This window comes from Porites lutea, chromosome 3 (assembly GCF_958299795.1).
Source record: "Porites lutea chromosome 3, jaPorLute2.1, whole genome shotgun sequence".
Lineage (NCBI taxonomy): Eukaryota > Metazoa > Cnidaria > Anthozoa > Scleractinia > Poritidae > Porites > Porites lutea.
Window position 1 is genome coordinate 42,432,428 of NC_133203.1, and position 19,391 is coordinate 42,451,818.

General features: G+C 40.6%; 1 protein-coding gene across 1 annotated transcript; it reads right to left on the reverse strand.

Annotated features, from left to right (window-relative positions):
* Nucleotides 1-637: 637 nt before the first annotated feature.
* On the reverse strand, nt 638-18,091 carry LOC140931167 (probable flavin-containing monoamine oxidase A). Its single transcript, XM_073380922.1, has 11 exons — nt 17,897-18,091; nt 14,866-14,953; nt 14,525-14,699; nt 13,285-13,399; nt 9,860-10,020; nt 8,849-8,938; nt 7,566-7,653; nt 6,153-6,424; nt 3,779-3,865; nt 3,084-3,184; nt 638-2,446 (listed from the first exon to the last, which is right to left on the reverse strand). The coding sequence occupies exons 1-11, from the start codon at nt 18,021-18,023 to the stop codon at nt 2,305-2,307; spliced, it is 1,446 nt and encodes a 481-aa protein (XP_073237023.1). The 5' UTR covers nt 18,024-18,091; the 3' UTR covers nt 638-2,304.
* Between the last annotated feature and the right edge of the window lie 1,300 nt (nt 18,092-19,391).

The following is a 19,391-nucleotide window of genomic DNA, read 5'->3' on the forward strand; positions in this document are numbered from 1 at the left end:
CATTTCTCGACATTTGTATAACACCTTCCGGACGTTTGGGAAGAAATATACCACCACACTTAACTGTTCTGCAATCCATGCCCGTTTAAATTATACTTAGTACATCCAAGCAAACCCCCAGGAGAGGTACCTACAGTAGTCCCATGTATGGGATAGATAGATAAGTATGTGCCGCCTATGGGGTATTGTTTTTGAGGGTCTCGATCCTTACGAGATAAATAAGGTATTATTTTTACCCTTGTTGGCATTTTGTTCCTGATGTGATCCTTAGAATGTGTGTCTAAATTGTATCTGCGTAAACGCCCAGTTAGATGAGAAACCATCTGTTAAAACTGAACAATCCCATGGAATTTATGTCTCTGTGTTGCCATTAAATTCTTAGTTTTGTTTTTCCCTTGAACAGGATGTCATTTTGCGGGTTTGGGCCAATAATAGGGTATAAAACTTTCATTTGTCTCTTCCTTAAATACTGTCAGGGCTGAAGACCATGGGCGGCACACACATGAACCCATGTATCCTTGAATGAACCTGTGCTCTTCCCACTTGACTTGCATCTTACTACGGTGATAAATAGTTTTTGCTAAATTTAAAATCACAAGAGAGCTACAACTGATTTTTTTTAAAAAATTTATTCACATTGTCATGCCTTACGATTTAGCGTGCCGATTAACTTGCACAATTGAAATATTTTCATCCGATTCACGGATACTCCACATTTATTTCTTTATTTACCTTCGACGGTGTCTATAGAATTAGCACAGAGAGGCCGTGCGGAGGTTGAAAGAAATAAGCACAAAAGTAGTATAGTAGGGAGCGGTTACTCCTTTTTTACGGGGTGTTAGTGATGGCGGGAAAATTATTAAAATGTGGTAAGGGTGGCGATGGAGAGTAAAACCAAATGTGTGGTGTTGGTGGTAGTGGTGAGAAAGCAATAGAAATGAAGAAAAGCGAAAAGGGAGGAGGGAAAATGACCTTTTTTTTCGTGATAGAAAGAGCTAGTAAGCCTTCGTCCTCATTAAATATTCAAGATTTGTGCGCCAGGGATCAGTGAACCGGACTGCAACATATTACGGACCTTAAGATCCGAGGACGGCGACAGCAGACAAAACGTCCCTGAAAAAGTGAATTCGCGTTCTTTCAATCTTCATCGAGATTACTTCAAGTCGCTAACTTTGTCAAATGTAGGCGAACCCTCCTAAAGTTCAATTCCTAAGAACCATATCCAGGTTCAGAAAGAGAGAGGAAATTTCGTCTTCGCTTGTGTACTTCCTCTGTACATCGTGAAATTAGGTATTTTCACGTCGTAGTCGTGCAGTGACGGCAAAGAAATGTACAAAAAAGCGTGATGCACGTGCAAAATGGTTGTTTTGCTAATCAAACCTATTGCTTTTTTGAAGTTCTCGTTGCCGTCGCCGTCGTGGGATCTTAAGGTCCCTATTGTTGGACAATACAAGCGGCAGGAAACAAAACTTGCGTAACTGATTACGTTACGAGATAGTGATTTAATGCCACAGACGCAGCCTGCGTAGCTGGCAGTTTTTTGTGGTTCGCAAAGTAAGAGATGCAGCCGCGCGAAAGCTGAACCGAGGTCAGACCTGAAAACGTTAGGGGAGGGAGTAAGAGGAGAAGGCGCAGATTTTCCCTCTCTCTCTCCTTCCCTCGCCCTCTCCCCCATCGTTTCTTCGTTTGACCTCCTCGAGTCCGTATAAATACGAACCAAAAACGAAATCACACAAAAACTGCCAGCTACGCAAGGTAACACAGGCGAGTTTGCGCTTATTCCTTCGACAACATGAATCAACCAATGAATACTTTTCTTAGTTTTTAGTCAACCAATCAAAAAGCAAGACATTCATCAACCTAAAATAACTAGAAAACCTGTCAAACCGGTTAAATTACCTAAAAATAGCATTTGATCTTAACTTAATGAGATTCCACGTCATTTTATTCATGAGATAAAGACAAAAGGCTATGACGTCATGGGCGTTAGTGTATTCCCCCGCAAGTCAATGAGAGTTTCCACAGAAAAGGAGTAACGGGTCCCAACTATACTACTTACAAATAACAAAGTTAATTATAAACGGCAGAAATTAGAACAGCTCACTTTTTACAAGCGTGATCGAAGAGTTGAACTCGGATTACCGAGAAACAACTCGTAGCTAGAAGGTCAAAGCGTGAACTGAACGCATAACCTCGGGATTAAAAGTTAAGCAGTCAGTCGGCCACGCTGTCTCCCACAAAAACCGCGACAAATGTTTACCATTCAGCGATATATTAAGATTTGTTTGAGATGTTTTAAACCCCCTACTTGGAATCAATTTGATCATTCGGAGACGGATTGTTTAATCTTGCTAGAACTTCGTTAGCAGCTCTTTGTCCAGCCTGTACGGCACCATCCATGTAGCCTCGCCATTCTGTTGCTGATTCTGTTCCTGCCCAGTGAATTCTATCGAAAACAACGCCTTGATTAAATTAAGTATTAAATAGTAAGAAAAATGAAATGTTAACTGAGAAAGATGAAATGTTAACTGATCAAATCATGAGCTTTACAGACAAGAAAGAGTGATTTTGTCCAGAAACATAAAAGTTGCAAGTAAGCATCGCATCACCGTTATTAGAAACATTCTGGGTTAGGCTTTACACAGCCTACTATTGGGCCTTTTATTTGACGTCACGACGACCATATCGGTGTTCCAAAACAATGAAAGGGACGAAAAAAAGGGACAAGGAACAGGGTTACGCGTCGAAAAACTAGAATTAAACCCTTGGCGGATATTAATCTGGGAGTGGGTCGGGTCTTACTAGCCATTTAAGGACACCTTACGAAAACAGATAACCGATTAAGAGATATAATAATTTTCAATGCGCAAACGTTGGTGCCAAATCACCCCTGTGCCGAGCTGACAAGTTCCCGCCACGTTGCTTTGTCAACCATTGCAGCTTTACTTCTGCAACTGCTTCCAGGCCAGTGTCCTTCTTCATGTTGTCAATGAAGGTAGAAAATTAAGATTACAACATTTTCGGGCCTCCGTTAGTTTTGGCACTGATTCTTGTTCCCTTTCCCTTCATATTTAGTACAGTACCTAAGAAAAGGTTCTCTTAAGCAGTCTCCATAGTTCGTAAGAGCTCCAGGAACCATTACACTGACTGGACATCCACCATTCCAAGATTCCTTTGACCAATCCTGATGAATTAAGACCACAATAAAATTACCCAAGAATAAACGAACAGATTGCCATCAGAAAGAACTTTTAGAACCGTGTTCCTCCGTTAATAGGCAGCTTAAGCAACGTCGATGACGACGGCAACGAGAGCGGCAAAAAGCAATTGGTTTAGATTAGCAACACAACTACTTTGCACGTGCATCACGCCTAGGTACATATAACTTGACAATCTATCACTGAAAATCTGTTCAGCTTATCTTGGGGAAGAGCACAAAGATGAATGAAGTTATGCCATTTTAACAATTTCGATGAAAAAACCCCTTAAGTTATTGGCTTCGGTGACTTCACTTAAAGTTTCTTGTGTATACAGAACAAAGTTGCAATATGAAAGATACTTGCATTGTTCAAGAATAGTATTACGGAGACCTTTTCATTATCAATTATATTCTTAGTAAACACATATTCAGTATCATAAAATTACATGTAAAATTTTGGAAGGAAATAGTCATTTTCCTTTTGGTAAAAATTACTCGCAACCAATATCTAGCAAATTATCGTAGATAAAGCCATCACAAGTTGAGGCAAACTATCGTAGCATGTTGGAGCTTACTTACTTTGAGACGAAAATCTAAAGGATGTTCAGCTTCTGGTCCAAAATACGTCTTTAACGATTTAAGAATGTCCTCTCTTTTAATTTCATCCTAGGAGAGAGAACTCTAATATCAAGGAACGTCATCAACTAACGAAAACTGGAGAAAAGTAAAGCTGAAATTTCGAAGTGTAGCCATTCAAGTAACGGATACTTTACTTTCCTTTAGATTCGAAGACGAGAACGACTACCAGTACTCGGTTTGATTTAAAGTTTTTCGCAAATTGTAGAAAATTAGACACCCCGGAATGCTTCATTGTACTTTTTTCGCCGGAGAAGTTAGCACTGTTATCTTTATTGGAAGAGGTTAAGCCCTGCCTCGTACCCAGACGTCTCTCTTTAAAACATTCGCGCAATACCCTTCCCATGGTCCCTTGCGGTTCATCACTAGTCACTCGTTTCGCGCTCGCCTTTGCCATGCGAAAAACGAAGCGCCTGAGGAGGAGGCTGGGTTAAGCCCTTTCCCGATCGCAAAAATGATAAAACTTTTAACATTGATAATTTGTTTCCGCCATCAAGAGTTTACACAACAGGACGGCAGAAAGAAGAGGACGGCAAAACGTTTGTGTGTGACAAACGTGACAGGGCTATTACCTATGTGTTTTCTCGCGATACTCACTAAACATTAACGTTTCTGGTCTTCTTTTACAAAACAAATCTCTTAAAAGAAGGGTTATGTTTGGCGGAAATTTTTTTCAAACGCAATTATTGTCAACGTTTGCCGTCTTCTTTCCTTTCCTGTCCCCTTGCATAAATTCACTATTCTAGCGAAAACTCATGGCAGAATGACGACGGCTACCACGTTTTCCCGCCAAAATGGCGCTGGTTCACGCGCAAACACTACTGAATACTGAGAAAATCTCGTCCTCGTAGTCGTCCTCGTCTTCTCGTTCATTAGAGACCTTTAGATTCGAGGATGAGAACGACTACGAGTACGAGATTTGATTCAAAGTTTTTTCGCGTATTGTCAAAAAATAGACTCCCGGGAATTCTTCATTGTACTTTTTTTCACCCGAAAAGTTAACACTGTTATCGTTATTGAAGGAGGTAAGACCCCTCCCGATTGCAAAATGCTAAACCTTCTAACAGTTCATAACTTGTTTCCGCCACCACGATATTCTCGTTAAAACTCGTGGAAGAATGACGACGGCTACTACGTTTTCCCGCCAAAATGACGCTGGTTCACGCGCGAGCACTACTTACTATTGAGAAAATCTCGTACTCGTAGTCGTTCTCGTCTTAGAATCTAAAGCTCTCTATTTAAGCTATAAAGACAAGACTACAAGGCAAGGTACAAGGCAAAATGGTCAAAAATTTGGAGTCTGTACATGAAATCGTGAAGTAATCATTCAAATAAAAGCTATTGAGAAGTAATTTCCTATGGGACTGTTAACACTGTTCAAGGTGGCGCTGGCTAATTTTGAGTCTGTCGATCAAATCGTATGGTGTGATCATTTTAAGAGCCGTATTCTACATTGTTCTCCATGTTTCTCGGTATTTTGCAAGTTTTTTATTTTTTTTTTTTGTCAAGTTTTTGGATTTTTGCTCTCTTAGAAGTTTACGAGATATGTGATAGCCTGCTTAGCTTCCGGAATAGGCCATTTCCGAGTCCCTCCGGGACTCTGTATCAAAACGAGGTTAAGTGCTCAGCCTTTGATATTAAAATGAGTTTTATTCTTATGCAAATAAAACTTACTTTTACCAGAAAGGTTGGCCACTTAGCCTCGTTTTGAAAGTGAGGGTTTTTGAAACTCGTAAGTGGCCTGTTGTTTTTACTCGCGTGACAGTGTTGGCGGCGAAGCTACCATTAGGGAGCTTAAGCAACGACGACAGCGACGGCAACGAGGACGGAAAAAAGCAATAGTTATTATTAGCAAAAACAACAACTTTTCACGCGCATCACGCTTTTTCAACATTTCTTAGCCGTCGTTGCACGACTACAACGTGACAGTGCCTAATTTCACGTTTTGCCGAGGACGTCACAAGACGTGAACACAAGACAACCTTTCTTTTCTTTTCCTGAACTTTGATACAGTCTTTTAGAATTCAACTACAAAAAAATTTGCCAAAATTTGACGAATTTAAACGAGATGGAATAAACGCGATAAAGTTTGAGGCAACGCGAATTCACTTTTTACGGGACGTTTTCGTAGCCGTCGCCTTCATTGTTGCTTAAGCTCCCTATTCTCGTAGTTTTGCCGTGAAATGCGAGCACTGGAGACGCGAGAAGTGTCTCCTGCCCATGCTCTACACAGCTCCCAGCTACTCTCCCAAACTTTGCTCGCGCTAACGATCCCGCCGGCTACGCAGGCTAGATATATGATAGAATAAGAAATTACCGGTACTGAAGACCACTTGGCAGCTGTAGAAGATGTGATAAATCCTAGAATAGCTGGATTTCCATCGCTTGTTGTAGCGTCAAATGTCATTGCAATTGGATTATTATTACAAGAATCTTCACATGAACTTCTAAGTAGTTCTCCCGATAAACCATCCTTCCGCCAGAATGCTGTCCCATAAGTGGCGACAAACTTTGTCAAATGTGCCGGAGGCATGTTATAAGTAAGTCGCTGTTTGTTGTATGGTAACTCTGGAGTAAAATCAATCTGACCTAGATGAGAAAACTTTACGATGATACACAAAGCATTAAATACACTACGAACAGTCCGTCCCTGCCTCGTACCTAGACGAGATGTCTCTCTTTTGATGAAAAATTGCGCGCAAAGAAAGGCGCGAAGGAGAGAACGGGCGAGAGACGCTTCGCCTCTCATTTTTTTCCTTCACATTGTCCCTTGCAGTTCGCCACAAGTGACTGCTGTGTCACGCGCGTTTCGCGTTTGGCTCTGTGCGAAAAACGAAGCACATGAGGAGGAGGCAGGAACAGTCCCTCTTCTTTCTTAGTCCGTCGAGTAAAACGCACAAAACACGACAATGACCACGCGCGTGACTGAAGGCCGCCCTCGTTTCTCCCGTCTCGCAGCTTCGCCGCTCGACGCTCGAGTGCACGTGCACTCTTCACGAAATCTGAAGAAAAAGGGAGACTGCTCGCAGTCTAGGCATTAAACAATAAATGGGTTAAGTTGCTTGGATTAAACAAAAAAGATACTTATAAGATTCTGGGACTAGACTTCCACCGACCCCTCCCCTAACCCAGCGTTATCACCAACGTCTCACTCGGCGCAAATGTTGGATTAGGGGAGGGGTAGGTGAGAAGTATCCCAGAATCTAATAAGTAATGTTTACCTAATAGAACAAAAAAAGTGATGGCTGATTGATACACATACAAAACTATTCACTGTCAAACTGTTCACAATTCCCAAGTTTTTCCGTAAGATGGTCAGGATCAAACACCTACCCTCCTAACAGGCGGCCATCCTGGTTTCATATCAACTTCGTCCCCAGGGCTTTTCCCTTAAAAAAGGGAAAAAGCCCTGGGGACGAGGTTGGTTTCATATGTACCGAGTCAGACTGGGGATAAGTATCAAATCTACTTAAAGCCAAACTTAGACGGCAGGGGATGTGTCCCCTAAGTACATTTGAAAACAAAATGACCGCCCGTAAGGGTCGATCGTGACGATCTTAGAGACAAATGGGGCTATGAACAGTCTAATTCACAGCTTATATTTTACGCACTGGATTTAATTCCAACGGTCCAAAAAGATTGCTTAATTAATTAACTATTTTGGCTTTGGAAACTCACATTTCATAATTTACATTTGTGAGATTGTATTGACTACATTTTCTTCACATACTTGTTAAGTGTGGTGGAACAGCAAGAATAACAAACTTGGTTTTGTATGTCTGGCCAGCAGAATTGCTCACAAAAACATGCTTATCTTCCTGTAAACAAGAAAACACACAAAAACCAACAATAAAGTTTTTTTTCTACATGAACGGCTTCGCCGTACACGTTTGCAGACACACAAAAGTGGGATCATTATACGTTACTGGTAAGCTGCCTACCTACCATTCCCCTAAGCTTACATTAACACTTACTTCTCACTTAGGGCAAAATGTTGGCTTAGGGGAGGGTAGGTTTCCCGGAAACGTATAATGATGACCACTCCCGTCTTCCCTGTACTAACAAACGTTCAACTACCTTGTTGAAAGGCTTTTTTTGGCGTTGGACGAGTCAGGTTTACACAAAGTAGAGGATACTGGTTTGAAAGCTGGCAAACTTCAAAGTTGAGAACAAAGGTTCTGCAAGTATGTGACACCCAAGCTGACCGTGCACAATCCTTGTTTTTCTGAGAAAATATCCGAGCCCCGGTCGGCAGCAGCGATATCGATTAAACTGTTGTTGTAATTACCCAGAATTCGTTTGCACATAAAATTCACATGCAAATGTTGGGTGGTGTTGGGTTATTTTCCAGCAGGATAGGGGGGGGGGGGGGGGGGGGGGGTGCGGGTATGCGCCGCTGAATAGGGTCTTGGTTTCAAGGTCTTCAGTCTTAATCAACGTCTACAATTTCACTATTTAGCGTCTTGAACAGGGTTTCTTTTCAAAAGTCATTTCTTGACCCAAAATAACCTATAATTTCTGCCGCCCGAGCCAGGAGCCGGGGTAGGCTAACCTGATTATAGCCACTGGCTCGCGGTATTTTCCTACTACAAATGAAAGGAAGGAAAGACATCAGTTTTCAAACAAAGTTTCCAAAATTTTCATTTGTTCTCACTGAACATATGTAGGTCAGAAAAACATCTTAATAAACGGTGATTTTTGGAGCAAAGTCCATAGATCACAAGGGTAAAGCTTTATGAAGTCGTGACAAGAATTTAAAGAGAATGATCATCAAATAATATAAACATATTTTCAAATAAATTCTCCTATTGTACTTAAAGTACCCGGGATTTGGGCATAATCAGTAAGTCCTCGACCATTTATGAAACGCATCGGATCTCACGTTTGTTCCCTACTGCTAAAGAGGTATCGGAGGTACAGTCGGAGGGAGTCCCACCCCACCCTGGCCAATTAGGACATGAGCAGTAGTAAGTCATGCCTCTCCAATACTGTTACGGTAACTTTAATTGTTACCTGTTTTATTGATGCCACTGGATGATTCAAAATAACTTTATCTCTTCCTAATCTGCTAGCGAGCAGCTCTGTCACACGGTGGGCGGTTCCCTGAAAAAAGGATAAAAATTGAAATATTAATGACGAGTATAGTGAAAGACTGATTACGGTGAAAGAGTAAATAAAGGAAGTGGCCAAACCAATGGTAACGTACACATGACGATATGTTCATGTAAATTTGTTTGAACGTAACCTGAGGCCCTGTCCACACGAATGTGTTTTCAAAAGTATGCGTTTTCATCGATCGATTCGCGTCCACACTACCATTTTGATGTGTTTTCGACTGTCCGGCACACTAAAACGTTGGCTGAACTCTATGCGCAGGCTACAAAAACACGCGCCTGCGATATTTGCGGTCATCGTTTTCGTTTTGATGCGTTTTCCACCATTTTCGACCGTTCATTCTAATAGCGAAGCCTCCGCCACCCCACAAGCTTGTAAGCTTTTATTATTATCATGTCAAAATATAGGTCTTCTTCTTCTTCTTCTCCGCGCACTAGAAGAAGGTAACCAATGGTAACCAATCCATACGAGAAAATTTGGTTATGACGTCAGCGTACGCCCACCCGTACGAACATACGGACTGGCAGGGAGGAACTAAGTAGACTCTGCACGGGTGGTGGGTGAAGGAGGGGGGGGGGGGGTGGGGGTCCAAGACATTCAGCATGAAACCATTTTAATTTTTCTAATGACGTTTTCACTGTTGTTGTCGACGTGGTATGCTCACTATTTAAAAAAATAAAAGGTTTAAAGGCTTGTTTATAGTGGAAATTGCACTTACCTTACCCACTCCACTCAAATATTTAGAAACAAATAATTCAAATACAACATAACAGGATTAAAAACCCCAACTGGCAGAGCGGGACTCGAACCCAGGACCGCCGGATTGCGAGTCCGACGCGCTGACCACTCGGCCACGGTGCCTCCTTAATTTCCACACATTTCTTCGACTGGCGACGCATTCATTTTTACCTTTATTCTCCATTCTTGAGCATATCCCTTTTCATCAGCATCAACAATGACAGAGAATCCCCCTGCACAGTGTACATAGTGAAGGAAATACAGGAGGGACATCTGAGATGGTGTCACTCCAAATATCATGCCTACAGTAGCATCTAAGATCTCTTTTATACCTGCAGGAGAATAGAGAAAAACAAAAAACAAACAAAACTTTATTCACACATACTAAAGCTACAATTGCCCCTCAAATACGCAAAATATGCTATTCGAGGCAGGGGAAAGTAAACGTATTGAAAACAATGAAAATGCTAGTCAACCTTATAATACAGAAGCTGATATATGAAGTAATAGATATGATTTTATAAACAGGCATTGGTGGCAGATACGCAGCGCTCCAAGCTCATTTTTTCAATAAGTCGCCTTTTGGCGCCTTCATTTTTAAAATGGTCGCCAATGGAAAATTTCGGTCGCCAAAAATTGTCGTTTCATTAACGCAAGACACTTCATGCTACTTACATGAAGGAGCTACTGCTGAACGTTGTGTACGGAAATAAATCGTGTTTTTAACACTCCATTGTTACTTGCCTGCGGGTTGTAAACGCAGTACAAGATGGCAAAAACAGGCAAAGACATTTATGAGAGGTAACCAGAACAATTTACTACAAAGTCGGATGTTGAAACCCGGAACATGCTGCCGACGTCAGCATTAAAATAAACAGTGTTTTCTCTGAGTAGGAACACTCCGCATTTGCTTCAGAGAGCTTTTCGTGATTAGCATAGAATTCAGCGTTTAAAAATAGTTCACAAGCAGTCAGAAATCGTAAAGTTCCATTTAGCGACTCATCTCCCTTCATTAAAACTGACGCAGAATTATACAAACAATTCCCGTCCCCGGAAACTTGAAGAGCCCGTAGACCACGTGGAAGATTTTCATCATCCGGAATCAATAGACCTATTCGGCTAACTCAGTGTTGTACCCAATTCAAATCTCCCGGGGATAAGATTCTTTGTGTATTATATTTGCATTATAATGTGGCATTCACATTTAAATGATATGGAAATTTCTGAGACAAAACATTTTATTCCCAAAGGGTTTGAATTGGGTACAACATTGAGTTAGCCGAATAGGTCTATGCTGTTCCAAGTGAATCTTCTTCATAGTTGTTGAAGGTTAGTTCCGAGATGCTTTTCTTATGGAGAATTTCCTCGTGTTCTCCCTTTAACTTGATGACTTTTTCGGTTGCTGACGGATCGCCGCTTGCGAATAGATCGCGTACTTTTTCAAATATTCTCTCGAAGTCTGTCATTCTTCATTACTATTTCCTCAGCAAGAGCAATAGAAATAAGCAAATGACAGCCAGCTACGCGCGAATGGGGATTTCACATCAGTTTATTGACAGCAGCGCTGCGCATAAAAGACTACACAGACATTTGACCTCCAGCTGTGATTCAGACAAAGAACTCCTCTTTGTCTTATCTGCATGAGAATGTGGTATGGGAAAGTCTCGGGGGAAAGTGGTGTTGCCGAAAACTTTGATGCGGCTTTTATTGATATTTTTGCAAGAAAATCACGTTTACCACTGATTTCGTCGATTTTTCGCTGATTTTTTATATCCAAAACAAATCCCGCTCATACAAAGCCTTTGAGCTGACTGCATGTAAACTTTGTCATTCACCAAGGGGTCTATCTATTTTTAGTAATTGTGCACAGCACCATCAACTCCACGTGTTGCCTAACCTGCGAGAGCATCCGGTTTTTTCGGCACTAGCTTCACAAATCACAACGCTTGTGAAACTAGAGCCGATAAAACTGAATTCTCTCGCAGGCTACGTGTAGCCAGATCAGCGTGAAAAGTGCCTGACTTAACTTTTCTCACGGGAAATTTAATATTTCTTCATGAAACAAATTTACTCCAACAAAAGTATTTTTATTGATGAATATAATAAAAACAGCTTCTATTTAAAAAAAAACGCAATAAACGCAACTTACAAGAGCATACGACTTGCCATCTTTTGTGTCAAAAATTTAACTGTTTCTGTCGGGGTGGCCTGGGTGTAAGTCAACCCCCGCCGGAAACGCCGGAAGTAGTTTGGGCTCTCCCCAGTTTCTCCCACCTGAGTTTTCAAAATGGCCGCTCAATGAATTCGAAGCTGCGATACGCAGATCCTTATGCCAGAACTGTACACATGTCTTGCCATGCAAGAGGAACAGATTCATCATTGAATTTACACAGAAGAAAAGCTTGGTAATATTTCTTTAATTTAACGATGATTCAGTTAAAAAGCGATAAAACGTGAAGTCAACTTTATTCTTTTGAGCTTATATCCTTTGGTCGCCAAATGGCGACTTTCGCCGATAATTCAGTCGCCAATTTTTTTTTTCACTCGCCATGGCGACCAAAATGGTCGCAGCTTGGAGCGCTGATACGGCAAATAAAAAAATGAAGTTCGCAAATATTATCACGTTTTCATTTGCTTAATGCTACATATTAAGTATTTGGGGAACGTCAAGATAGTCATCTGTGTTCTGAACGGAATCTCCTGGAAAAATTGTTTGATTTTAGAAGAAAGCTAACAGAAATAATAAAATCTTTTATTCCTGGAGGGATACTGAACAAAATTTTATGATAGGAGGCTCCGCCACAAGTCCCAACGCTTGGCCCTTTTATATACCTCTTTTGACAGAAAACAGTGGCAGATCCAGACCTTCAGATAAGGGGGGGGGGGGGGGCCCAGTCAGTCAGACCCTGAGATAAGGGGGGGGTCTCAAAAAAAGATTTTTCTGCCCTTTGGGACTCATTTTGGTCTAAAAAAAGGGGGAAGCGGGCCCCTCCCCTGGATCCGCTATTGGAAAAGGTACCCCTCTCACATAGCTAGTTTAGAACTTTGGATCAGTTTAACTGCTGTTAATACAATGTCCATTAAATATCAATACCAGGGAAACTCACAAAACCAGAACGTTTTCTCGACTCTTTCACAGCCGTAAAATGCATCTGTTAGTCCTCTTGAGCCTTTTTCCGGACAGAAATGACAGATTACCTTACCCTTTCATAATTATACTTCAACACCGTTCAATATACGTCATATTATACCTATAACCTGAAAAAGATACCCCTTTCAGGTGGAGACTACCTGTAAAGGCCATTGTAGGGAGTACACCCCCCCCCCCCCCCCATGGGGTGTCTGCCTAAGATTGTCTGCAAATTTTTAAATTTCATGTAGTGGCAATGAGTATCTTTTACTGACTCTGCAGACTCTGAAACTTTGCTTTGAAATGATGAATATATGAATTTCATTATTGAAACTGTAGAATGAAGAAATAAATGCAGACATGAGAGGATTATTTATCATATTTAACAACGCAACTTATGCAGTAATATACTATACTAAATTTCATCAATTATTATGATTTCTTTCATTAATGGCTGTAGACTTACTTCTTGTCCATATTGTCTGCTGTTTCCATGTCTCTAATGTCATGCCATCCCATAATTCAGCATGAGGACATTTAGTAGGGTCTTCAATGGGAACTTCTTTGCACATGGAATCAACCTCAACATTAAAGACACAACTCAGTCATCACTGATCAGACTCCCTTACTCCAGCTGCCTTCAACAAATCCCTATAATTGTCTTGGCTAATAGAGAGGAGAAGTCGTTACATCACGTTGCCACAGTAGCAAAATTTTTGGATGACAACAAATCAAAACATCACTTAAAAAGCGGATTCGCACTGTTTCAACTTCATCGATCTTATTTAATTTCACTTAATTTGTCGAATGTTGGTAAAATTTTCTGGGTTGAATCTGAAAGGACCGTATCTAAGTTTAGTGTTATGCTTACCTACTCCATAAAACAGGAGCGTGAAATTAGAGAGTTTCATGTCAAAGTCGAGCAACAATGGCTATGAAATGTACCAAAAAGTGTTATGCACAGGCGAAGTTGTTGACTTTTACCAATCTAAACCTATTGCTTTTTTGCTGTTCGCCGTCACCTTTGCAAAAACTCCCTATTGCTGTGATCCAGAAATTTTGCTACCATGGTAACGGACTTTTGGCCAAATGTAATTTTCACCATCCCAATTTAGTCACTTCCTGTTTAATATGCATCTACCTTTTTTCCTCAGGAAAGTTTATTTATAAAAGTAATAGAAAACTTTTTTCCTGTATTTGCATAGCCTGATATAAACATGAGAGGGGTTGGGAGAATTCTCAACAGTTATGCAAACCCTCGGCTGTCGAGAGTTCTCCCAACCCCTCTCATGTTTATATCAGGCTGTGCAAACACGGAAAGTGCTTTATACTCAGTGCTTAAATAGCACATTTTAACTGTCTCCTGTGTCCAGTAAAACAAGAGAAAGTGCTATATAAGGTACGTCAAAGCCAATCCTGTTGATGAACTCTTTGAGAGTCCTATGGATCAACTCTAATACACTCGTATGGTCCATGCATCAACTCCCATAGAACTTAAGGTAGCTTGGTACAAGGACAATATGGCAGCCATTACTAACTTGTCCAAATGTGTGTTCAGTGTCTCTAAAATCATGTAACAAACTTGATTTAACATTTCCTCACGCTTTTCCTGTCCCTCCTCTATTCTAGTTCACCTCCACATCTCCCTACATCAACATTTCATCTCTGTTTCTACAAACCATTAACGAAGGAGAAAAAGTAGTTACCTTGTAGAAAAACCACCACATGTCAAAAAGTGCTAAATAAGAAAGCGGAGGCAATGAACTTGAGTACGTCTTAATGTTGCCATTAATGTTCTGCAGGATCCTGTCACCAGTTGTCCATTGGTCATAAACTTCAACATCTAACTCTTGCAGAAGGTTCATAATGTTCTTCTGACTCCTAAACAAAGAATAATATGAAATAAATCTTGGACCTAAAAAATCTCTTATCAAAATTTACTCACTGCGAATGTTTACTAGCTAAAATGAAATAATTTTAAAGGGAAAAGACACAAATGTTTCTCCATGCATGTATGTTTATATACACATATCAGTGCTATTCTTACCTTGCAACCCACTGGCCACCAACATCCCATCTGTCATTTCCTGTCGCAGTTTTCAGCTCAGCACTGTCAAGTCTACCTCCTACCCTGTCTAAATCAAGAGAAAAAATAGCGTAAAGTTACGGTTATAAGTGACTGAAGGTTGAAGGTCTCAAGAACTTTTGTGTAATATCACAGTCGACAGAGTTAAATCTGTGCAAAACTGGAAGATGGAACTCACATATTCAATGAACGCACTGCTCTAAAACAACTTGTGGTGAACTCTTTAACTCTCAAACCATATAATGGAGGGAGTCTAGCACATACAATGTGTGGAAAAACGTAAAGATTCTTGTTGCCCAAGATCACTTGAGGCCATGGCAGCAGCAGTCTCAAAAATAAGCAGGTCAGAGTCCTCTACATGTAGTTGCTCCACAAGATCAAAGTCAAGATTGGGCACTGACTGCAACAGCTGGCAGCCATACATCTGGTTTAATAAAGTTCACGCAAAACTTGGGGAAAAGTATCAAATTCATCAAAGGGGAGAACACTGATCGGCGAGGGGTTGAGAGGATTTTTTTTTTGCCTCATTCACCCCACTGCTATAAGCCTTAAAACCCAACCCCTAGGTACAACTGAAGCTAGCTGTTACTGAAAGTAAAGTACTTAATTCCAATATAAATTATGATCTTATGAGGTGAAATCAATTGCAAGGGAATGTGAATGGTCTATCTCAATAACTCTCATACAGCTGCTAACATTTTAAAATTTCTGTAAGTAGGATGTAAAAAACAATACCTATGCCTGTTTTAACCTTGAATGTAAGCCCCTGTGAGAGTTATCATATGCAAGTGTCAGTTTAAAGCTTATGGTAATATGTATTTTCATGGCTATAATAACCGCGGATTTTGCCTGCGTGCAATGCTGGTCTCCACTTAGTATCCCACGGCATTACTGACAAATAAGTGGCTAGAAGCCTTCAGGGAGTTCTTTTACCTATTTAAGCCCGTCATCATCCTCAGTTTTCGGTCTCTTTTGCCATAAGTAATGCCATTCTCAGCCAAGTTAAAATTTTTTACGCTTTCCACCTCCCCTTCATCATTATGTGTCCTCCCCTTTTTTCTCTACCTTACAACTCTCTGCCTTTGCAAAATCTCCCTTCTCATAACTTGGTTTCGTGAAGGCAGTGGTTCTAACAGTAGAAATGGCATACTACTGTATAGTCACCCTTCCCCCACGTGCAGTCCCCTCCAAGCATACTTCTTCCAACATATAAAGCAAAACACAACATTTGTTTGATTTATCTTTTCCATAACCTATCTCCTCTCTTGATATTTTTGAAACAAACCCTGAGAATCCAAAAGAGATCAGGTCACATTGAAAACAGCTGAGCATTAAATTCCATTTAGCAGACAACACAACCCCTCTCTTGTTGATGATGTACTTTGACATTTGCCTTTCACAGAAAAATCTGAATTTTGAGTATAACTGCAGAATACCCAGCCACTTCAAAGCTATACTCCTAAAACTATGTGGCTTCATGGCTATGACACTCACTGCTTAAAGAAAGAGGTACCGTAAAATTCCAAAAATAAGCCCCTCCATGTATAAGCCCCTCAAAATCGTAACGCAAAAAAAACCCTCCGTTAAATCACCCCTCCGAATATAAGCCCCTCGGGGGGCTTGTACTTGGAATTTGCCCTCGAATACAAAGTAAAACAAAGCAAAAATGGTAAATTTCCTTCCCACTACAAGCAAGCCCAATCGATTTTGAAACACAAATTTCCCTCCGTACATAAGCCCCTCCAAATATAAGCCCCTCCAAAAATAAGCCCCTCAAAAAAGGCCTTTGAAAAATATAAGCCCCGGGGCTTATTTTTGGAATTTTACGGTATGTTACATTTTGTAGTACACTACATGGCTACGCAGCTGCTTGGCTACGCAGACTTATAGCTTAAAGAATGAGGTATATTATATTAGTAAAATCCAACTAGTGGTCTACTATCAATGCTGTGTTCTGATTGGTTGAGCTACTACTAGGCTATATGTTATAGCCCACTAGTAGCGAAAAGCGTGGCTTTTTGGTGGCAAAAAAGGATTGAAGTCTAGCTATAACTAGCTAAAAGTTTTTTATTCTCAATATTTTTGATCACCTAGTTGGATTTTACTAAAACACCCTCATGGCCTCTGAGTCAATAGGACATTTGGCCTTCAGCCTCATGGGCTATTGACTCAGAGCCCATTCGGTCTCAAGGAATAATTGTTAATTATTTTGCAGTGAGCTACATGGCTATGTGGCTATGCCATTAAGTGGCTATGTGGTTACAGGTCAAAATTAAATTCAGGTTAAATACTTTTAACCTAGGTTGATTCTCAATTTCCTTTGTCTCCTAGCTCTAATCCATGCAGGAGACAAAGCATATTGAGAATCAATCAATTAATTTTGACCTGTAACCACCGTTTTAGGGGTATAGCTTTGAAGTAGCCGGGTATTCTGCAGTTAAGCCGTGAATTTCGTTCACAGCAGTACACTCTGAAAAATGCATTAATACACATTTATCCCTAGAGAAAAGGCCATTAACAAAAACTGGATCGGAGCGGATCAGATCACAACAGGTAACCCTATCCCTGACCTTTGGTCATTAAGTGAAATACAGGTGGTCCAATCCATATTTTGTTGATGCCTCTCAGAAAATGCACCCAATATGCATGTATAATAACTTAAATAAGTTTCTTTCCACCCCTTTTCAGAAAAAACTGATCTTCAGTCCTACAACCTTCAAATATTCCTTTTTTTCGTTCACCACTTCAGAAAATCTCGTCAACCGGGGGAAGACTAGCGGAGGTGTGGATGGCCCATAACAGGGCGAACGCCCCTGCCCCCACGACACACGGGCTTAATGGCACTTGAAGGAAAACTCGCTTTCGGCCACCATTCGCAAAATGGGTCATCATGTAACAATCACCCGCACAAATCAAGCCACATGACAGTCAGTTCACTGAATATTTTGGGTTTACTGTAAGACTGAACCTTCTGTTATTTGATGAGGCTTACCTTTGGCTTCGAGGACGACGAGTCTTGTTTTGGGACGCTTCTTCATCAATTCGTAGGCAGCAGATAACCCTGAAATTCCTGCTCCGACCACTACAACATCCACGCTCTCCGACAGGGCAGCAGCCATGAGTATTGTGAATCATATGATGATATTTTCGTGCTTTCGGCGTTAAATTAACAAACAAAAGGAACGCAGCGGCGCGGAACAGAGAAGTCATGGAAAATTTAATATAAACGTCAAACAACCGTGAGAAGCCTGGAACTAGTCGTTTGATCGTCACCGGACACCACAGGACTTCAGGGCGGAAAAACGTAATGAGCATGCGTGAACTTTTTTGCCCAGATTCCCAGGCCGGGTTTGAAAAAATGGCGGGATTTCAAATATTTTATTGCCTAAAAATAAAATGTTTCCACTCATTACCTGGAAAGACCAGGCAATTTGTCTTCAAAAGTTGCAAGCTGTGGTTATAACCTTGTCGTTACTTAATTTTCTCGAAGAATACCTCATAGTAAAACGGACTTTAAAGACATTAATTTCTTTGCGTTGTATTGGAAATGTGCGTGCGTAGGTCCGATTTTTTTCAAGATGCATTCACAAAATGTGTTCATATAAGGAAGTTCCTGGATATATAAGGTCCGGAGCTCCACTGTGGACACAAAAACAACATATCTTTCGACAGTGATTTGCCCAAAAAAAATAACGCTTGCCCACAATGTGTTTGAAGTCACTGAACTTTGTCGCACTCGAGCTGATATTTTAAAACCCTCGCTCGATCGGACACTCGTAGTTTCGCAGATCACTAAAATATAAACGAAATCCTCAATTTAGAAGTTATTGCGTTGATATGTGGGCAGAAAAAAGGACAACCTTTATCTAGTAAAATCTTCCCAAATACCGGTTTAATAGCAACTATAGTTTTTTAAACTTGCTCCTTTCGCGCAAATGTATAAATTTTGCTTTGTGTTGTCAAGTTGAACACGCATAACATCTGTCAAAAACCTACGCGTAAGTAGGATTTCCTTCAAACAAAGTTAAAGTTACGTTATTTCAAAAACTTCTTGCTGACAATGAAGAAATAAATTTTCTGTGCGAAAACAACCTACCTAAAGATCTTAAAAGCAAAAGATCACTTGCAACTTGGCAGCCAAGGCATGATTCACCATTTTATAGCTATTTTCAATAAGCTTAACAGGTCCATGCGAGGGTCTTCGTTTAAGCAAATTAAACTCAGCCGATCAGAGTAGAAAATACAGAAAATTGCACTTAAGGGTTTGTTTTGCTCGCCTCAGTCAAATCCAGCTGCAGAAATTGTTTACGGGAAAAGAGTCAATTGTTTTGAAGTCACTGCCGGCAGTTATCGTTCTCTACTTCACAGCGAGTGAAAAGGACAACTTGCGTACAGAAAGTTATTCTGATAAAGAACAGAAACTTTCATAGTGCACTGGAAAACAAAACTATGTAATGAAAAATGAAAAAACTCTGACTATTATTACT